Here is a 19,318-nt window from a genome sequence, read left to right as displayed (position 1 = left end):
ATGGTAGTTTGAATACCCCAAAAAACCAGAGAAAAACTACCCAGGTGTATAGCGTTCAGGGTTACTTTGACGGGATTAGGTAGTGCCTGGATGCCTAATTTGGCCTGGCAGAAAAATAAAGATACCTGAATTACAGTTACAGAGCCCTATGTAGGCAACATTTGAAAGTACCACAACTCGTTCTCCTGGCCTAGGCAGTCCAAAAAAATGAAGCCTTTGAACACCATACAAGTTAGTACATCTCCATATTTCTGGGTGGTTGCAAGTTCAAGAAAAATGAAGATGCACTAATTTGTATGGTGTGCAAAAAGCTTTGCATTTGGAGGTACTATATTACATAGGCACAATAGTTATTCCACACCGAATGGTTTACAATACACTGTATAATGAGGCCTGAAAGCGGTCTAAATTCAGGCATAAACTAGGCATAAATTAGGCATAAAGGCACCTATCCCGTCAAAGTAACCCTGAACGCTATACACCTGGGTAGAAAAATGTATTAAGTATCCAGCTACGTTAAATTGGTATGCTTGTATTGTTTGGGGCCCATTATGGGCCCGAATGGGCTTTGTGGGCTATTGAGAGGTTGGACTCCAACTTCCATGGATATTTAGGATATTCTATTTTGCGAAGAGTATAACTACCACTAGTTATAATCTATCATCGCATACATACATATGTACACATATGTCCTCCTAGCAAATCTGTCGATGCTTTCCACTTTCAAGTACTGGTAAAGGAAGAACATAAGTCTTCAAGGTCATTATTGCTCTTTACTAAACGAGTTTAATGTAGAGATATAGAAAATTATTATTACTCTATTGATTATCATGTAGAATAGTATATCTACAATGGATCTAACAACTGAATGCGACAAATTATATCTGTTGTAGTTCTATTGTAGTCTAATGAGTACCTATTGTGGGTTGTATACAGCTTAAGAGCCCTTGTCGCTGATTGGTCCGCCAAGCATCGGATCCATTCCCAGCTTGGTCCATTTTAAGCCGCGACATAACGGGCGACGACTCTCTCCTTTGTGTACTCCAGAGCTGGAGCAGAATCCCGAACTCCCCGTCATTTGCCTTTTCCCGTTCGTATCGGAGCTCTCTCTGTTTGAGAAACACCGACCCCCTACTTCAATTGCGGCGCGCAAACGGTAGCTACCCCACACGTCGGACTGCCACAAGGGCCTTGACAATCATGGCTTCATTGGAGGAAGAAGAGGACCGTGACATGGGAGGTATGGCAATTGCTTGTTCCGATGGCTCACCCGCCGACCTCATCAATACCAACCTTGCTAATAATCCCATTCCCTAGGCTCCCAGGACGGAAGTTCCGATAACGAAAACGACAACGATATGGACGACACAATGCGCGACGTTGATGATGGCGAGGGCGACAATGAAAACGAAAATGATCAGGACGGGGATGGCGATCAGGATCCGGATAGCCCTTCGAATGCGAGTCAGGCGTCGGAGGGCCCTGACATGCAACAGAACACGAATAGGAATGCCGACAACATCGTGTTTGAACCATTCTCAATTTACCACCCAAGTGTGCGCTCCGAATGCCTTACAGCCCGGACCTACGATGTAGTTCCAACTACCGCCGCGCCACATGCCACCTCGATCAATGCCATCACAGCGACAGCGGATATGCGTTGGGTTTTCACCGGTGGGTCGGATGGGTTCGTGCGAAAGTTCAACTGGGCGGATTCAATAAACAGCAAGCTCATGTTGACCGTGGCACAAAGACATCCCTTCGTGGATAGTGTGGTCAAAGCTGGAGTCCTGATGACATACTGGGAGAATATGGATGGTAGCCACTTGTCACCGGTGTACTCGTTGGCCAGTCATAGTGAAGGATTGTGGCTACTTTCCGGGTTAGAATCTGGGGTGATTCGTCTGCAAACTCTCCGCCATGAAGAGGGCAAGGAAATCGCCCTTCTGCGACAACATACCTCGGCAGTGTCCACCTTGAACCTCACATCAGATGAACAATCATTGCTCTCTGGGGGCTGGGATAAACGGGTTTTTGACTGGGATTTGAATACCGGTCAAGCTAGACGAGCTTTCGGTGGCACCGGCGGACAAGTATCCGCTGTGGAGATTCGACCAGAGTCCAGTATTTCAGTCCCCAAGGACACAATCGAACCACAGCAGACCAATGGTACATATGCATCAAATTATGCTGCCCCCGGCACAGACACATTCAACTTCATGGATACCTCCCACGACAATGGAGATACTGGCGCAGCCGAGAACCCGCAGGCGGGCTCTCCGGCAGACTCACTCTTTGGCGGAGCGGATTCATTATTCGGCGACGCGGACGGTGGAGCTGCTGATGGTAATGAGCCATCTGGTGGGGTATTTGGAGTAGACGAGGACGACGAGTTTGGCCGTGCTGTAGCCAATGGTGCTATGGCGGATGCCGACGCACCAGGAGAGGTTGATGATGAAATGCCTGCCCAACCAGACGTGGTGCATGCACAAAGCGCACACAATTCATTATTGAAGCAAACAAATACTCCCACAGACAAACAGCTTCAGGAAATTGAATCCAGCGATGCACACATCTCGAATGGTCCAGTGGAGCCGGCTGTCAATGGGCTCCCTAAAGCAGAGGATCTCGAGACACCTCCAGCAGCCCCAGACTCCTCGCAAAATACCCAACAAGAGCAAGGTGTGGCAAGCGACAATACGTTCTTGGCTGCCTCAATTGATGGGACAATCCGAGTTTGGGACCGGCGACAACTTGATCCTGTCGCCCGCATCACCCCCTATAATTCTCCTCCATGGTGTATGAATGCTTGTTGGTCGCCTGATGGAAATTACATATACGCTGGACGCCGAAATGGCACTGTCGAAGAATACAGTCTACATAAGGGTTTGAGAAATGCCGAACGAACATTTAAATTCCCACAGGGCAGTGGGCCAGTGACGGCACTCAAGGCCATGCCGAATGGGCGTCATCTTGTCTGGTGAGTATAAGATCACTATGTAACACCAAACTACATCTCTAACCTTTCTTCCAGTGCCTCTCATGATATCCTCCGTCTTTATGATCTTCAAAATGAGCAAGGCGACCAGACTTCTCGCCATTCGCCGGTTCCCTTCCTGATCATTCCTGGCCATCGGACAGGAACTATCTCTCAGTTATTTATCGACAATGCATGTCGTTACATGATCTCCACCAGCGGTAACCGGGGCTGGGAAGGAAATACCACTGAAGTGCTCCTTGGTTATGAGATCGGCGTGCCGCAGTAGGGAAGGTCATGAATCATGGACACGCAAAGCATAATGTACGAACGATAGTGACATATGATAAACGAATACCATGACTTGAAATTCAAGCTACGAGAAATCCACACAGTTGGATTGAAACAGTCCACAAACAGTTGTGGCCAAAGGCCCAAACTCTGAAATTGAAACGATTGCCATGTAAATGTATCGGCCATGGATGCATAGCACAAACACCAACGCCAGTTCCCCTCCATATTTACAACATCTACAAGACCTGTCACATAAACAACCGAAAGATCATTACTCGTCATGAATGATTTCGTCCAAGTCCAACCCCTCACAAACTTCAGCTTGCTGGGATCGCCAGGTCCCAAAATAAGGATTGTTAGCCCACTTGACATGCCCATCACGATCGCTATCGAAATAGACATATCCAGGCTGGTCGGCATCCGCCGATTTCGCTGCTTTGGCAGCCCCCTGAGGACCAACCACAAGACTACCAAAACCAGGCAACGCAACATTGGGAACATGAGTTCTTGCCTCAACATTTCCATTCTCGATATTATTGACAGTAATGAGATAGACGGGCGGAAGATCTGCCTCACGGTTTGCACGAAGCGGCATAGGAATCCATGCCTCATTATTATAGGACTCTGGGCGGTCCTTGTCGTGGCGGAGGGGCAGGGGTCGACCCAACAGCATATCATCCAGTTTCCCTGTGTCTAACAGTATACCAGGTGTTTGAAGATAGAGCACACTGTCATACTGCATGAATTGTATCTGGCCAAGGTGGAGCAGCTTGCTGTTTGTTGTAGAGTAACCTGCAGCTGTGGCTGCTGACATGTCGATGGGAAGGAGCCATATATTGTATTTGGCGCTTGCGGCGCGTAATATTGATAACGCTTTGGTGGCAGATGGGCCTAAACTTTTGGCAGGCATCCTATCCCATTGCTCTGGGTACATGAAGAGGCGGTCCTGTACGGCTGTTCCGTTTGTGGAGAGTTGTTTGAAGAAGAGGATTGCGGAGCAGATGTCTGATGGATCTGGTTCCGATAGCATTTGAAGATAGGCATAGTTTCCATTTGAGTCATAGTTCTGTTGACTCCCGATAATTGGTATATCTTCGTCGGCTCCATACCCCGTGTCTGATAGACCTCGTTTTAGTGGCTTTTGGAATGCGGGGCCCGTCCTGTGTCTGGCCATTTGGGCGGCTTCCTGGGGTTTCAAAGCATGCTGAATATTCTTGACGGACTGTTGCTGCAAGACATATCCAGAGAGAAATAGCAATGCGGTAAATATGCAGATCACTCCCATTGACACAATGGCCGAAACTGTGGAGGACGTTAAAAGAACCATGGCCACAAGGGAAGCTGCATGAATTGGATAGAGAGAATGTGATGAGACAAAATCAAAATCTCAGACATGCATGGCCCCCTGGATGGCATTCAAGATATAATAGCCTTGGACTATTAATCTCATGTCTTATTGTTAGGCTTGTTTCATGACATCAGGTTGTTTACGTTGTCCACGCGATTATCGATAAGCGGTCTTGGCATTGTCACTTGAGCATTTTGTTGGCCAAGGGGTTTATTTTTAGTCGGACATTGATCATCCCTGGTCTGTATCAATACCATATAGACATTATTCTAGCTGGCAATTAGCGCGTTGAAATAAATGGTTGAGCAATGTATGATGAAGGTAGAGTATAGTTATATATACCTTCAAAGGTTAGTCGAACCGTGGCGACGATAAAGGCGGTGATAAAGGCGGTATCCCTCAAATCCGCATTATCGCGATGGTCTCAAAAAAGCTGCCGTAGTCCGTTTTCGCTCCTCTTCGATGCCTTAGCACTTCCGTATCCGCCCTCACCTCCAAAATGTCAGCTCATCGTGCCGATGCCAGCTCGTTCCTCGATAACCGCGGCTACAAAGGGCCCCTGGTCCGTGGCGTGAACCCCGCCACACTCTTTGAGAAAGCCGTGCGCGACCGCATCACCGACTCATACTATTGGAAGGAACAGTGCTTCGGTTTGAACACAGCAACTCTATGCGATCGTGCAGTCGAATTGACCTCTATCGGTGGAACATACGGTGTCTCTGAGAAACCAACTCCCTTCCTTTGCCTCGCATTCAAGCTCCTCCAGCTCGGGCCTGACCGAGACGTCATCCTCGAACTACTCAATTACACCGACCCTGGTAGTGGCGACGAGGCAGAAAACCCAGATGATGCTCTTGTCAAGGAGCGAGGCGACTTCAAATATCTCCGCGCGCTTGCGGCGTTTTACGTGCGACTGACCTTCGAACCCGTCGATATCTACAAAATCCTGGAACCACTACTTCTCGATTACCGGAAACTGAAGCGACGGGTGCGCGATACCTTCACGCTTACATATATGGATCAGTTTGTGGACGATCTTCTCACCAAGGACCGTGTCTGTGGTACTAGTCTCTGGAAGCTGCCGCCGCGATCACAACTGGAGGACTTGGATTTGCTTGATGAGCGAATCAGTCCTTGTGAGCCAGAAGACTGATCAGTCCTACATGATTTTCAGCACACAAAAACACAATCCCGCAGAAGGGGTAGAAGCTACCAGAAAAGACAAGACTTACACGTCGGGTTATAGTAAGTTTTGTCTAAATGGCCAGTGCTGCGCACTGTCCACGGGTGCTTCCCCCATAATCAAACCGTCATCTGCCGCCAAGCCTCGGGACATTTTTACCCTTTTGGGTAACAGAAGGGCTTCCACTTCGGTATACTTGTTCCCAGTTCTTATCTCTTCTTGTTTGACTGCAGAATCAATTCATTCAAGACAATGATTCTCGCGTTCTATCCATATTGAACAATGTAGGGAGTGAGTTGACAGATAAACCATCACCGCCGAACAATAGCAAACCACATGTCTCTAGTATGTACTGATATCCTCGTAAACTCGACAAACCGGGCGTAACTAATATACATGCACCTTGTCTACCTCCGTAACCCTATGTGCATGGTAGAACACATGATAAGGAGATTTGGCAAGAGGAATACCCCGGCTCTCAATAACGGAAACCAGCATAAAGAACCGGTATTTCCACTCCCAACACGGCAAATCCAATCGGGCAAGAGGACCAAAGAAGCTATCCGATGCGTACATCTTGCCACTCCTAAATAGATGCGAATTTCACCCCCGCTTCGGACATCCCTCACCTAAGTGCAACGGTATCCGAACATGCTTTGCGCGCTTTTAGTCCGGAGAGTACTTATTCACCTTGGCCCCCGTCCGTCCATAAATCTATACTCACTTTTGTGAAGCCTGCCCTCTGCGACTGTTGTGAAATAAACCCCGTATATTGAATCCCCATCCACCCCTGGTCTGCCCTAACTCGTATGGATTGAGCCGCTATGGATTTTCTATCGATCACGGAGAACCTCTGGCGAGTTGGACTCATTCTACTAACTGCCACTGGAGTCTACGCCGTCATTAATCGGACATTTGGAAAATATCTTTTGGGTAGAGTTAGGTTGTGCGGCCAAAGACACTCAACTGCCCGAACACCACCACGGTCTTTCTCTCCGGACAAGAAAGCTGCAACAAGCCCAACTACCCCATCTAGCTATGCCGATGTTCTCCCACCCCAACGCAGACATGCCCTTGCAGATATTAATTGTGATCCCGTACCCGGACGCGACGTGCACGAAGATGAAGTGCGTCGCCATATTCTACCCATGAGCGCCGACTATAGAACCAGCCCTGGCGACAAGTATACACCTATGGGATTCTCAGTGGCAGAAATCAAAGGACTTGGAGACTTTCCTGACTATGCGGCTCTAAGTGGAGTTGCGCTTCCTAGTCCATATCCCGAATTCAATATCGAAAAGGCACTACCTCGACCATATCGTCCATTCCGGTGGGCGTATCACCAAACTATGTGTACGTCTCATAGAAAGTCGAACAAGCATGATGTGCAACTAACTCCCTCCTCTATCCAAAAATAGCCTTGACCAAGCTCGAGACAGACTGGTGGATCGAGCTTGAAAGTACATACAAGAACCGCATTGCCCAGCGCAAAGAGCTCTACGCCAAAAATGGCGAGGAAGTTCTCGATGCCATGCCAGGCTCCGAGCTTGCATGCAAGGAGTTAATGGAAATGGTCTTGCAATTTATCTGCGCCCGATACCCGCAGTACTTCACCCTGGTTGACAAGCGAGTACTGCAGAACAAGATCCTCGGTACCGAGCAGGATGTCACAGCCATGCCCCCTCTCGAAGTCCTTCTCGAGAATGTCCCAGAGGACTTCGCAATCATGCTTCGGGACGAAAAGACGGGGTTTTACTTCCTGCGTGCGGCGGTGATCTGCTCCGCGCTAGGGTGGAATGTCGCGTCGAAGATTGGGAAGCAGCTGCATGAGATCCATGAACCGATTCCGGAATATAAAGAGAAGATGCAGTTCTCGATGGATCGGTATGTTGGTTTTGGTTCAAGTGGAGATACGATGATATCAAAATGCTAACGCGAGAGCTTGGTTTAGATTTTTCACCAAGATGCCGACGGAAAAGCCAATCCAGCGAGGCTCGTGGGGCCTGGAAATTGGACAGCCATTGTACATGCCACCCGGGGACCCCCACGAACTGCAACGGCTATCTCAGCGGACTGATTTGACCATTGATGAGTGTCATCTGCGGGTGGACTGGCAGACTCTCAGACGTCTGCCCTTGTCTGGTGCAGTTATTTTCAATTTCAAGGGGCTTTTTACTGCAGTTACAGAATTTCGTGATGAACCTGGCGTACCGGGCTTGGTGAGGAAGGTTGTTACAGAGGGAAAGAAAAACCTCATGGATTACAAGGGTGTTTGGCATGTGCAGCATGTTGTGCTTCCTAAGTTGGAGGAATGGGCCGAGGAGCAGAAGGATAATGGGTTAGTCCCGAAAGATTGGGAAGTATCTACTTTGGATGATAATCCGTGGTTTATGGGTTGGCAGGAGAAGTGGCATCGGCAGCAAGGATTCTAGGCGATTGATATGTCATTGTTCGGGTCTGATATCACATATATAAACATTTTGTATTCATACTTTTTAATGGTGAAATCGGTGAGCGGTCACTCCATTACTATTCTACGGATATTCCACCATCAGAGATTGCCGTGGCCAACACAGCCATTCTTCCCATTGGGGTCCAAGATACTGAGTGATTGAATCAACCAGATACTTGCCGCCATCACAGAATACCCACGAGTGCTTGTGGGTATTAACAAGGGCGCCGAAATACGCCAGGATAACCAAAGCCTCACATCTCCTCTGTGCAACCAGATCAATGTATTCGCGGGGGACAAGGATCGGCCATGCAATGAGGACACTTAAGCTGTCGGACCCTGGAGCTTGACTGTCGATCACAGTGATTACAGATTGCAACGCCTGGATAGCCTGTTTGTATATTTTCGTAGTAGTATCGTTGTGACCAAGGCCTTTGATGTGGTCCAAAAGCACATGGCAAACCGGACCTAGAATTTCATTCCCTGAAGGAATCCTTGCTCCGAGATCCAATATCGGTTTCAATGCTGTTTGTTGTAAAAGTTTCCATCTCCCCCGCCTGCGACAGTGCGTACCCCATTGTGTAACACGACATACTGAACGAATTGATCGAGAAAACCCTCAAAGTCATTGTCTCGATAGACTAGTGTCTCACAGAGCATATGCACCCCCAAAATGCCAGCGAATAGGAAAACCGCGACGTAGTTATTGTCATTGATTTGTGAGGATGAGCTGTTAAATGAGCTCAGCGCGTAACTCTGCAGCTGGGTAGAGTGGTGCCGGTAGAAATCCCGGTGTCCCGGTCTCATGATGCTGAGATGCAAAGAACTCAGAGATAAAAGCTCGTTCATGAGATATGGCGCACCAATGCCATACCGCACGATATCATGGAACGGGGTATTAGAATGATTGAATGGTTTTATAGTCTCTGAAGAGAGATTGTGAACAAGCTCCACATGGAGCATATTAACAGGAGCATCTTCGGGATTATTGCTGGGTTCTTGGGTGGGCGAAGAAGTCACGGCAGGCGATACAACAGCGCGCGATGAAATAGCAGGTTCACTTGTAACACTGTGAGGCTGTTCGGTAGGTACGGGATCCGGGAACCCGCAGTGACGCTGCGAACTAATGCAGTTGGAACATATTGGTCTTTTCTCATCACACTGAGCGGGGTTAGCAGCTACATGTAGGTAGTTGTGAGATGACAAACCTTAATGTGGCGGTGCTTGCATTCAATACAGCCATTTCGAGATTTTTTGTGTGTTCTTCGGGCCATTTTTGCCACGTTGTGATATAGAAAAAGATACGGCTAGGGCTGAAACCGATACGCGAGTAGTATATTTCAGACCCTTGGGCCCATAGTGGAGGTAAATGGTGCAGCCTAGATAGCCTTAGATAGTCTGCAGCAAGCCCAATCTCTAGGCCCACATAATATATGTAGCAAATCCAATTGAAGCGTCTTGAATGACTTCCAAAGTCGAGGTGAGGTTGAAAAAATGTGAGAATACGCGTATGCACGGACCAGACATCCACTCTTAATTAAGGCTAATTGTCTTGGCATTCGGCAGCTGCGCCGTTTTTGGTAAGGACAATATAAAATCCATTGAGCCTGCCTATTTAAATATCTAATTATATGATATTGAACCCATTCACGTAATATTATATATGCTTATCTCAGATAACGTACCGGCTTAAATCTCACTCACCCAGGCACCCATCATCACTTTCATTTTACCACTTTCAACCCTCTCATCCACAAGCAATAATAAACACCAATCTCAATCAGTTCTCCTTTCTGTGAGAAAGGCACATACACGATATGGGTGAGCTTAAGCCTTACAAAGGGGGCTACTATCTTTGGAAGTATGTCCCCTCGCTCCCACCAGCAATCATCTTCTTGACACTTTTTCTCGCTGCCACAACTTTTCACTTCTGGAAGCTCCACCGAACGAAAGCCTGGTTTTGCCTTCCATTTTCTATTGGGGGACTCTGTATGTATACTGAGAATCTAACCTAATTGAACATCGCTGACTGGCTTCCTCATGAAGTCGAAGTTATCGGTTACATCGGTCGAGCCGCTGCGAACAATAGTACCGATTCGGTGGTCCTTTTCGCGATTCAGAATGTCTTCCTCCTTCTTGGACCTACGCTTTTCGCAGCCTCTGCATACATGACCCTTGGACGAATCATCCGCAGCGTCCACGCCGAGAAACACTCCCTTATTCGGATCAATTGGCTGACCAAGATATTCGTGATGTGCGATGTCGTATCATTCGTTGTGCAAGGAGGTGCATCAGGCATGATGGCTACGGGGAATAACGTGAAAACGGCCTCAAACATTGTGGTCGCTGGTCTTGTCTTCCAGGTCGTTATGTTTGGTCTGTTCATTGTCACATCAATTGTCTTTGAGGTTCGCATGCGTCGATCACCCACGACAGAGACCTTTGGTGAGAGAATCAACTGGATGAGCCAATTGCGCACGCTCCTTGCTGTCAGTGCGCTTATCCTAATTCGGAGCATTTTCCGGGTTGTGGAGTACGCAGCTGGGGATTATGGGTACCCACTTACTCATGAGTGGATGCTCTATGTGTTCGACTCTGTGCTCATGATAATCGCTATGCTCGTCTGGGGTATTTGGCATCCAGGGACAGTGCCAAGAATTACAGTGCCGGACCAGGTGGTAGCCACAGAGTTAAAGGACTGTGGAGGTGTCTAGACATGTGTCTACTCCAATCAATAACTCTTGCTCATGGGTACTTTACTTGCTTACAAGTCTTTGAATAATGAATTTCTAAGTTCCAAGTTACATCATGTGGACACTACACTAAATCCACGAATTGCATACTTATCCTTCTTTAAACTAGGCTTAGCTGTATATCTTCGGATCCAATTAAAGCTTTGAATCTATGTACGTATAGTATAACTTGTCCTATTCATTTAGACGAGCACGGAAGTCTGGGGTACCTAGGCATAATGTGTGTGCACAGACAAACAAACATTGTGAAATGTCACAGATGATTCGAAGGTTTCTATATAGCTTTATATATCGCTTAGATAGTAGTTTAAATGCCAAAAAAAAAAAAAAAAAAAAAAAATGCATTATACAACTACGATAAATTAGTATATTTGTATTGCTGGGGGCCCCTATGGGCTTTTAATCTGCTCCGCCCTCCTTGCGTATACGCCAGAAAGGACGAGCAGCCAGCACAGAAGCACCACCATTGATAAAGCCACCGTGAATGTGGCTATACCCTACATTGTTGCTCGCCCTTGGCTTCATTGATCTCCAGCAGATGACGGGTCTTAGAATTGACCAATCATGCTCTTTACCGCGGACCCACCCATAGCTCAGGTTATATGCATAATTATATGCATAATTATAGCGAATCTCCAGACTTTAACAGATGTTAAAAGTGTATATAAGAAAAGAACGGGGAAATAAAATATTCCTTGTAAGAGTACATCCAGTCTTGTGTCGTTTATTTTCGAAAGAGGAATGGTAAGATAACCCTGAATACGTGGGTATTGCTACGTAAGGCTATCATGACGTATGTTGACTAGCAGTCATATATGTCAGGTATACCTCCGCAGTTCCCCGTGGCTAGAAGCAATGGAAAAGGTTACCTCTTCGCCTATATTAGCCCGGAATACTCGGGTACGTTTGAAATTATCACAGTGCCTGCTGTACACCATCTAGGATTACGAAAATACCCACAGCGACTCTGTGCCTTGAGTTCCGATATGGCAGCAACTCCACACTACACTCATCCGACGCGCAATCATGGTGGTTCTTCTAAGGACGACGTCTTAAATGAACCGGATTGGGCTATGACTCACCGCCACAGGATCGGGTTTCGCGATCGCGATGATCGCCGTCCGGCTTACACACATATTGGGGATGACTGGGATCTGGAGCAGGAGCGGGAATTTTTAGCTCAGGCAAAGCAAGAATCAGAGGAGCTTAACAAGAAGCTGGGAGAACACGATCTGATCAGTGTCCGCGATTACATGGACAAGCAAGAGGTGCGCAGTAGTGTCTCTCAAACTGTTATTGGCCCTTATCTCTGACTGTTCCCTTCCTAGGACTATCATTTGAGGTTACCTCAGAAACACCCGCAGGGCTCGCGCTACGTGCTTCACACTACGGAGGACTTTATAAAGTACCAGCAGGACTGGCCTATCAACGTGAAGAGACGTCAGCGGGAGGAAGAACATGAGAGGAATCAGAAGCAGAATGAAAACGACAAAGAGACACCACAAAAGGAACACGAGTGGAGACGTGGTCGTGGCGAGAATGAGACGCACAACGAAGCACATGCCACCGACCAACAATATCACGATGGTGACACAGAGGGAAGGGGGAATGGTCAGGAAAAAGGTCCACAGGACAAGTATTCACCACAAGAATTATCTTTGCTGCGCCTATTACAGGTCGAGAGCAATTACATGAAGACGCTGAAAGAGAATGATGGCAATATCAAGTCCCCCGGCAATTTACCGAAAGAGCAGGAGACATCTATTAACGAGGATGACCAATTCACTCCCGACAACTGGATCCCTCGATCTTCCCACCTCATCCGCCTAACTGGTAAGCATCCGCTCAACGGCGAGCCACAACTGCAAGCCCTCTATGGAGCGGGTCTCATCACTCCAAATTCACTACATTATGTTCGCAACCATGGCCCTGTGCCTCATCTTCTGTGGGAAACCCACCAACTTGATATAGAAGACGGAAAACTGGTCTTATCGATGGACGATCTCGCAAGCAACTATGATACTATCAACATTGCGGTGGCAATGGCATGCGATGGGAACCGGAGGAAAGAGTTAAATATGATAAGACGCTCCAAAGGTTTTAATTGGGGTGCTGGGGCCATTAGCTGTGCATTCTGGAAAGGTCCTCTGCTGTGCGATGTGCTTCTAGCCGCTGGTATCCAGGGCCCTGATCCCCTCCACGAAAAGCGTCCACGTTGGGTCCATTTTGAAGGCGCTGATGATCTCAGAGAGGCCAAGTACGCGACATCTATTCCACTGGCATATGTGATGGACTCTGAAAACGACGTGATTTTGGCATACGAAATGAATGATGTGCGACTGCCACCAGACCACGGTTATCCAGTGCGCCTGATAGTCCCCGGCTACATCGGTGGTCGTTGTGTCAAATGGCTCCAGAGGATCTGGGTCTCTGACAAGGAGAACGATAGCCATTTTCATATTTGGGATAACAGGGTTCTGCCTAGTTTTATTCGGGATAAAGACTCGGAGTTCTCACACATCATGTTCCATCACTCAAGTACGGCTTGCAACGAACAGAACCTCAACTCAATTATTGTAAAACCTGGACACGGCGAGGCGATTCCTTTGTCTGATGTGAATAGTAATCGGACTTATCGTATAGCAGGAATTGCATACGACGGTGGCGGCCATGAAGTCCAGAGAGTGGAAGTCAGTCTCGATGGTGGAAAAACTTGGTTATACTGTGTCCGCAAGGTAAGCCTGTCTATTCAGTGGTGCCAGTAACGCGTCAGTTGTTAAATTGCACGTCCAGTTCCCCGAGTACCCCATTCGCCATGGAAACAAATTTTGGACATGGCTCCATTGGTATGTGGATGTCGCATTACCTAGTCTTGTTCGAGCCGAGAGTATAATCGTCCGGTGCTTCAATGTTTTCAAGAATACGCAGCCGGAGGCCCCGGTATGGAATATTATGGGGTAAGTCTCCGTCACCACTCTTTGGGTGGCTATTAGCTGATTCTGCATAGAATGATGAACAATTGCTGGTACATCGTCCGCCCAGAGATTTTAGACAACGAAGGAAATTCGGTGCTGTACTTCCGACATCCCTGTGAGCCCGGTACAGGGGTGGGAGGCTGGATGCAACCCTCGTCGGAGAATCGCATCGAGAATATCAAGCACGAGGCAGTATCACCGCAAAAGCAATTCACACGTGAGGAGATTGAAAAGCACAACAAGGAAAATGACTGCTGGATTGTTATCAATGGCAAGGTCTACGATGCGACAAGTGTGCTAGATTGGCATCCTGGTGGCAAGGCACCTATCATGGCACACGCGGGTAGGGCACATCCCGATACCACACATGAATTTGAGAGCATTCATGATGACTATGCAGAGCAGAAGCTGAGCGGTACTGTATATCCGTTCCCCCGTTTGTTAAAATCTTGACTGACTGAGTACAGAATGCATCCTAGGTGTTGTTACCGAGAAGACAATTGGGTTCATCAAGAAGCAGGCCGAAGACGCGGCCAAAGATAAAGCCAACTACTCAGATAACGACTTACAGACTGTATTTAACCGCCATCGGTGGAAGGTAGTTCGCTTTGGGGGAAAGGAGCAACTTTCTGAGGACACTCGTCGATACACTTTCGTGCTACCAACGAATACGAAGAAGCTCGGTCTCGGCACCTGTCAGCATCTTCAACTGGGCTTTCATTTCAGTGACAGGCTTGTCGTCAGGCCATACACACCTACGAGGCCAATTTTCGAGAGAGAAGAAGATGGCACATTTGATCTTGTCGTCAAGACATATGCCCCCGATCAATCCCAACCAGGCGGAACGATGAGCAATATTCTCGACTGTCTGCGTCCTGGCGAGGAAGTTGAAATCAAAGGGCCTTCAGGCGAGATCAGGTACATCGGCCAAGGCAAGTTCCTGATCGACGACAAAGAATATCATTTCCACAATGTCAGTCTTGTCTTGGGAGGATCCGGTATTACCCCCGGGTACCAGCTTATCTCACGTATCCTACGTGCCAAGGAGCAAGGTATAGAAGAGGATAAGACTAATCTCAAGGTCATCAATGCGAACAAGACTGAAGACGATATACTATTGAGGGATGGATTGGATAAATTTGCCGAGGAGAATCCGGATCAATTCAAGATCACCCATGTTCTTTCGCATCCAAATGATAATTGGAGAGGAGAGAAGGGTCATGTGTCCAAAGACATTCTGCAGAAATATACATTTGGACCCGAGAAAGAGAACCTGGCGCTGCTTTGTGGTCCTCCGGCTATGATTAAGAAGGCTGTGCTTCCGGCGCTGCAGGAGATTGGATACAAGGAGGATGAAAATTTGTTTGGATTTTAACTCTGCTGCCTTCAAGTTGCGATAATCTGGCATACTAACTGGATATAACGTGCTCTGATTGTCCTTAGTCTCCGGTAATAGTTATCTCGGCGAAGTGAGGCCCTGCCTCAGCGGCTAAAGGATGACGTTGACAAGCACACCCCTTTATACAACCTAGAATCAGTAAAGGATCGCTTGCAAAACCCAGGCATTAGTTCCAAGGTTGGTAGGTAGCTCCAAGGAGCCTTCATAATCATCACTCCTTTATCGGTCTAGCTGATTTCTTGACGTATCCCAATAGTACTGAAATAAAGTCATTATTGCAAAACTGGCACGATTGCCATTAAACTCCATCTAGTCAAATTATATTGATATAAACAACACTTGAATTTCCCTCCAACTTCAATACACATCATCACATCCATCCATTCAGTCAAAGGGGATTGGTATAAACAAATCTTGGACATGCCTCCCAACTTCCATACATATCGTCACACAGTCATTCAAGCCTTGGTGGATTCAACCTCGACGTGATCAGTATGAATTTGTTTCTCGTCCTTGAGATCCTCCAATATCTCAACGCCGGCAAGACCAAGACTCTCATTGATCCGCGTCATGCGCAAACGATCAGCTTCAGCAATGCTATTCTTATCGCCACCAAAGAAGACATCCAACTCCTCAAGCGTCTTGTCCTTAGTCTCAGGGGCAAACTTCCAAATGAACAGACCACCCAGAGCACTAAAGACGGCGAAGAAGATATAGGTACCATACTTCATCGTGCCCAGCATATCCTTGGTGGTAAGACCGATAATGAAATTGAACATCCAGTTGGTAGACGCAACGATCGAGACACCGCGGGAGCGCTGACTGTTAGGGAAGATTTCCTGAGCCAATACCCAGGCGACAGGTCCTGTTCAATAAAGTGTTAGTGGAATGAGACATATGAGCTGGTAGCGTGGTGACGTACCCCAAGAGTAAGCAAAGTTAACAGCGAAGAGCCAGATAAAAGCAATGGCCACCCAGCCTTGCGGTCTGGCAAGTCCCTGGTTCAGATCCCACTTAGGCTCGTATATACCCTCCACTATGGCGACGACAATATGACAAAAGAACATGCCGGCAGCACCGACAATTAGGAAGGTCTTGCGGCCGAACTTGTCAAGGTAAAGGACGGTAGGTAGGGTGAAGATAATCTGCAGGATACCAGTGACACCAGTGGCGAGAAGGGTTGTCTTCGTGGAGGAGAAACCGAACTGAGAAAATGAAAACGAGTTAGAACCCATTTTGCGAAGAAACGTCAAAGGGGTATTTGAGAAAGAAAGAATCACTTACCGAAGAGAAAATCTGGGGCGCATAGTAGAGCACCGCGTTGATACCAGTGAACTGCTGGAAAATCATCATACCGCAACCTAGCACCAGGCGCTTGAACATGTTGGGGGCAAACAAAGCTTTCCAAGGAGCCAATATACCCCCAGATCCAACAACCTCGCTCTCCGTCTCCTCATCGAACATTACAGCAGCCTTGATCTCAAGGTACTCCGCACGAACAAGTGGATCAGTCACAGGCAGGCGACGTAGCTTAGAGATGGACTCCTTAGCCTCCTCATCGCGGTGCTTCATCATCAACCAACGTGGCGAGAAGGGGAAGAAGAAGAGACCGAAGAACAGAATCCAAGCCGGGATAATCTGTAAAGCTAAAGGAAGTCTCCACGAGATAGTCTTCTGGCCCAAGCAGGTGTGGCCGTTGTTCTGTGCGGCATTGTATACACCACTACTTAGGTAGGGGTCCGAGATACCCTCCGGGTTACAGGTATTGCCTCCGACGAACTGCATACCATAGTCCAGCCAGAAAGAAATAGCCGTACCGATAGTGATAGAAAGTTGCTGTAGGGAAACAAGGGATCCACGTAGCTCAGGGGGGGGCAATCTCAGCTTGGTATAGTGGGATAACCATACTAAACATACCGATGCCAACACCACCGATGATTCTGCCAGCGAAAAAGTACGCAGGGGTCTGTGCACCGGCCTGAAGACCAGTACCCAAGGTGAAGATGACGACGGCAACCATCATGGCATACTTGCGCGAAATACGATCTGCAAGAACACCGTTGATCAAAGCACCAGCCCAGGCGCCAAGCTCGAGGGCCGATACCAACCAACCCTGGATCGTGGATCCCATGAACGTGGGGAAGTGGTTTTGGAAGTTTTCCATGACGAGAATAGGACCCATCACACCCTGGTCGTATCCATACATGATACAACCCAACGACGCAAACAAACAAGTGAAGAAGACATATGGGTTGGAAATAAAACCTTTGAGACCATGAGGTTTGTCTGCGTTGGCACGACCAACCACAGACTGACTGACTGCCATCGTGAAGACGAAGCTGGGGCACGAGGTAAAATTGGAAAAATGGAATCTAACCAAAGGAGAAAAGCGGGCTAACTAGGGAGATTTATATAGTGCAGGCCGCATTTCCAGCGTCGAATTCTTTGTCCTTCATTTCCTCCTCATTCTGGGGTTAGACCTCACGAGTGGCATTTTCCCCGGAACTAAAGATAAAACGCACAGCGAGAACCAAACACCCCACCATGGGGACTCTCGGTCATTCGATGGCATGTGCCGGTTTAAGGGGCCAATAGCACGCTAGGGCCAAATTTGAATGCTAGAGCGACATTCGGAGATGCCATTATCCGGACATACGAGAACGCATATAAAATTGTCGGACGCCAAGGTACGCCACAAGCCAAAAGAAGCATCACACCAGCAGGCTCGGGATTGGCTGGGTACCTTTGGACCAAAGTTCTCAGAGAACAAGCCTCCAGGTCTGAGAGCGCGATGGCTTGGCTGAACTTGGCTATGATTCGTTAACCAAGTGTCAGCTTGAGTCCTTTCAGTATATTCGTGTCATCCAACCGCATGGGATATTTAGTGCTTACTGCACTGACAATTTGGGTGTAGTTAGATACTACATGACCCCCGCAAATCCGACAATTGGCCGATGCCAGGTATTGAAATTAATCAGGGTGTACAAGCCACATTCTAAGTACTGGCAGTAGAATATAGAATATTTGCTGCTTAGCAAGCATCAACAATGTGGTTACATTCCACTCACCTCCTCCTTTGGAGATTGAAATCATTTCATCAAACTATTACGTTTCGAGGGCCAGGGTGGACAAGTGAGAAGCAAATTGAGAATAACAGAGAGAAAAAAGGGAGCACAGGGGCCGGTAAATCCTCGGGTTTGGTATAAGTTCGAATCGGGTTGAAGGTTGGGTCCTAACAATACTACAACGACAATTCCAACAAAATGGCTGACTTTCGACTTTTTAGCCTCGGATTTCAAAAGAAAACGATAAATTAAAATACGCCCTATTCCAGGCTAGTGGACTCTCTGTTTCGGCATTGTCTTGGCTCGGGATTGGCCAAAAGCATCGGGGAACCGAGCGGACGCGTGGTCTTCCGGGGGCTTCTGGGGGCTTTCCCATGGGGTTCTGACTTGGCCAGTTCCAGTTGTTCGGTGAGTTGATTCCGGGGATGAAATCTGGGGATTCTATGCACTTGGACACTTAGAGACTCATAACCTGGTGGCTTTTCTCAGTCCCGATCCCAGCTTCCGGCTCTTCCGGTGTGGTATACGATGTCGGGCCATAACCCCCATCCCCTTATGCCCCATGGGGTCTCCTCTATCTACAGGAACCAATGAGTGTCGCCGGTTTCGAATTGTCGCCAAGTCGGGTCTAACCGAAATGCAATGTTATTTTCGTTAAAAATAGAACTTTTAGGACATACTAAACTAGTCATGTCTCTTGGTGGCGATTTTCCATGAATTCGTCTGAACTAGATTCAGCCCTGTCGATTTGACTAAGAACGTACGTCCATAACTACCTAGGTATTGCTCTCGAGTGTGTCACACAATTTCATCTAACTTATAGTAGTCACACATCAACTCTCTGGCTACCGTAGCAAGGACTACATCGAATG

General features: G+C 47.7%; 8 protein-coding genes across 8 annotated transcripts; 5 read left to right on the top strand and 3 right to left on the bottom strand.

Annotated features, from left to right (window-relative positions):
* Positions 1-1,200: 1,200 nt before the first annotated feature.
* Positions 1,201-3,266, top strand: N7516_001617 (WD40 repeat domain-containing protein; the record flags this gene model as incomplete). The annotated part of the gene is made up of 3 exons (XM_057214337.1): positions 1,201-1,240; positions 1,318-2,980; positions 3,035-3,266. The coding sequence occupies 3 exons, from the start codon at positions 1,201-1,203 to the stop codon at positions 3,264-3,266; spliced, it is 1,935 nt and encodes a 644-aa protein (XP_057076220.1).
* Positions 3,267-3,542: 276 nt separating this feature from the next.
* Positions 3,543-4,598, bottom strand: N7516_001616 (uncharacterized protein; the record flags this gene model as incomplete). The annotated part of the gene is made up of 1 exon (XM_057214336.1): positions 3,543-4,598. One exon carries the CDS (start codon positions 4,596-4,598, stop codon positions 3,543-3,545), a length of 1,056 nt encoding a protein of 351 aa, XP_057076219.1.
* A 520-nt stretch (positions 4,599-5,118) lies between these two features.
* Positions 5,119-5,772, top strand: N7516_001615 (PRP38 family protein; the record flags this gene model as incomplete). The annotated part of the gene is made up of 1 exon (XM_057214335.1): positions 5,119-5,772. One exon carries the CDS (start codon positions 5,119-5,121, stop codon positions 5,770-5,772), a length of 654 nt encoding a protein of 217 aa, XP_057076218.1.
* An 854-nt stretch (positions 5,773-6,626) lies between these two features.
* On the top strand, positions 6,627-8,234 carry N7516_001614 (heme-dependent oxidative N-demethylase family protein; the record flags this gene model as incomplete). Its single annotated transcript, XM_057214334.1, has 3 exons — positions 6,627-7,155; positions 7,221-7,686; positions 7,754-8,234. 3 exons carry the CDS (start codon positions 6,627-6,629, stop codon positions 8,232-8,234), a joined length of 1,476 nt encoding a protein of 491 aa, XP_057076217.1.
* A 102-nt stretch (positions 8,235-8,336) lies between these two features.
* Positions 8,337-9,528, bottom strand: N7516_001613 (Zn(II)2Cys6 transcription factor domain-containing protein; the record flags this gene model as incomplete). Its single annotated transcript, XM_057214333.1, has 3 exons — positions 8,337-8,811; positions 8,850-9,415; positions 9,463-9,528. 3 exons carry the CDS (start codon positions 9,526-9,528, stop codon positions 8,337-8,339), a joined length of 1,107 nt encoding a protein of 368 aa, XP_057076216.1.
* A 543-nt stretch (positions 9,529-10,071) lies between these two features.
* N7516_001612 (RTA1 domain-containing protein) lies at positions 10,072-10,968 on the top strand (the record flags this gene model as incomplete). The annotated part of the gene is made up of 2 exons (XM_057214332.1): positions 10,072-10,243; positions 10,301-10,968. The coding sequence occupies 2 exons, from the start codon at positions 10,072-10,074 to the stop codon at positions 10,966-10,968; spliced, it is 840 nt and encodes a 279-aa protein (XP_057076215.1).
* Positions 10,969-11,822: 854 nt separating this feature from the next.
* On the top strand, positions 11,823-15,357 carry N7516_001611 (putative nitrate reductase; the record flags this gene model as incomplete). The annotated part of the gene is made up of 5 exons (XM_057214331.1): positions 11,823-12,275; positions 12,336-13,742; positions 13,801-13,964; positions 14,015-14,397; positions 14,450-15,357. 5 exons carry the CDS (start codon positions 11,823-11,825, stop codon positions 15,355-15,357), a joined length of 3,315 nt encoding a protein of 1,104 aa, XP_057076214.1.
* A 482-nt stretch (positions 15,358-15,839) lies between these two features.
* Positions 15,840-17,707, bottom strand: N7516_001610 (sugar porter family MFS transporter; the record flags this gene model as incomplete). Its single annotated transcript, XM_057214330.1, is given in 4 exon segments — positions 15,840-16,246; positions 16,304-16,586; positions 16,666-17,288; positions 17,299-17,707. 4 exon segments carry the CDS (start codon positions 17,705-17,707, stop codon positions 15,840-15,842), a joined length of 1,722 nt encoding a protein of 573 aa, XP_057076213.1.
* Positions 17,708-19,318: the final 1,611 nt, after the last annotated feature.

The sequence above is a fragment of the Penicillium verrucosum genome (assembly GCF_028828655.1).
Source record: "Penicillium verrucosum strain IBT 35672 chromosome Unknown utg000001l_segment0_segment0, whole genome shotgun sequence".
Taxonomy (NCBI): Eukaryota; Fungi; Ascomycota; class Eurotiomycetes; order Eurotiales; family Aspergillaceae; genus Penicillium; species Penicillium verrucosum.
The sequence above is the reverse complement of the archived record's forward strand: the minus strand, read 5'-3'. Positions and strand labels throughout refer to the sequence as shown.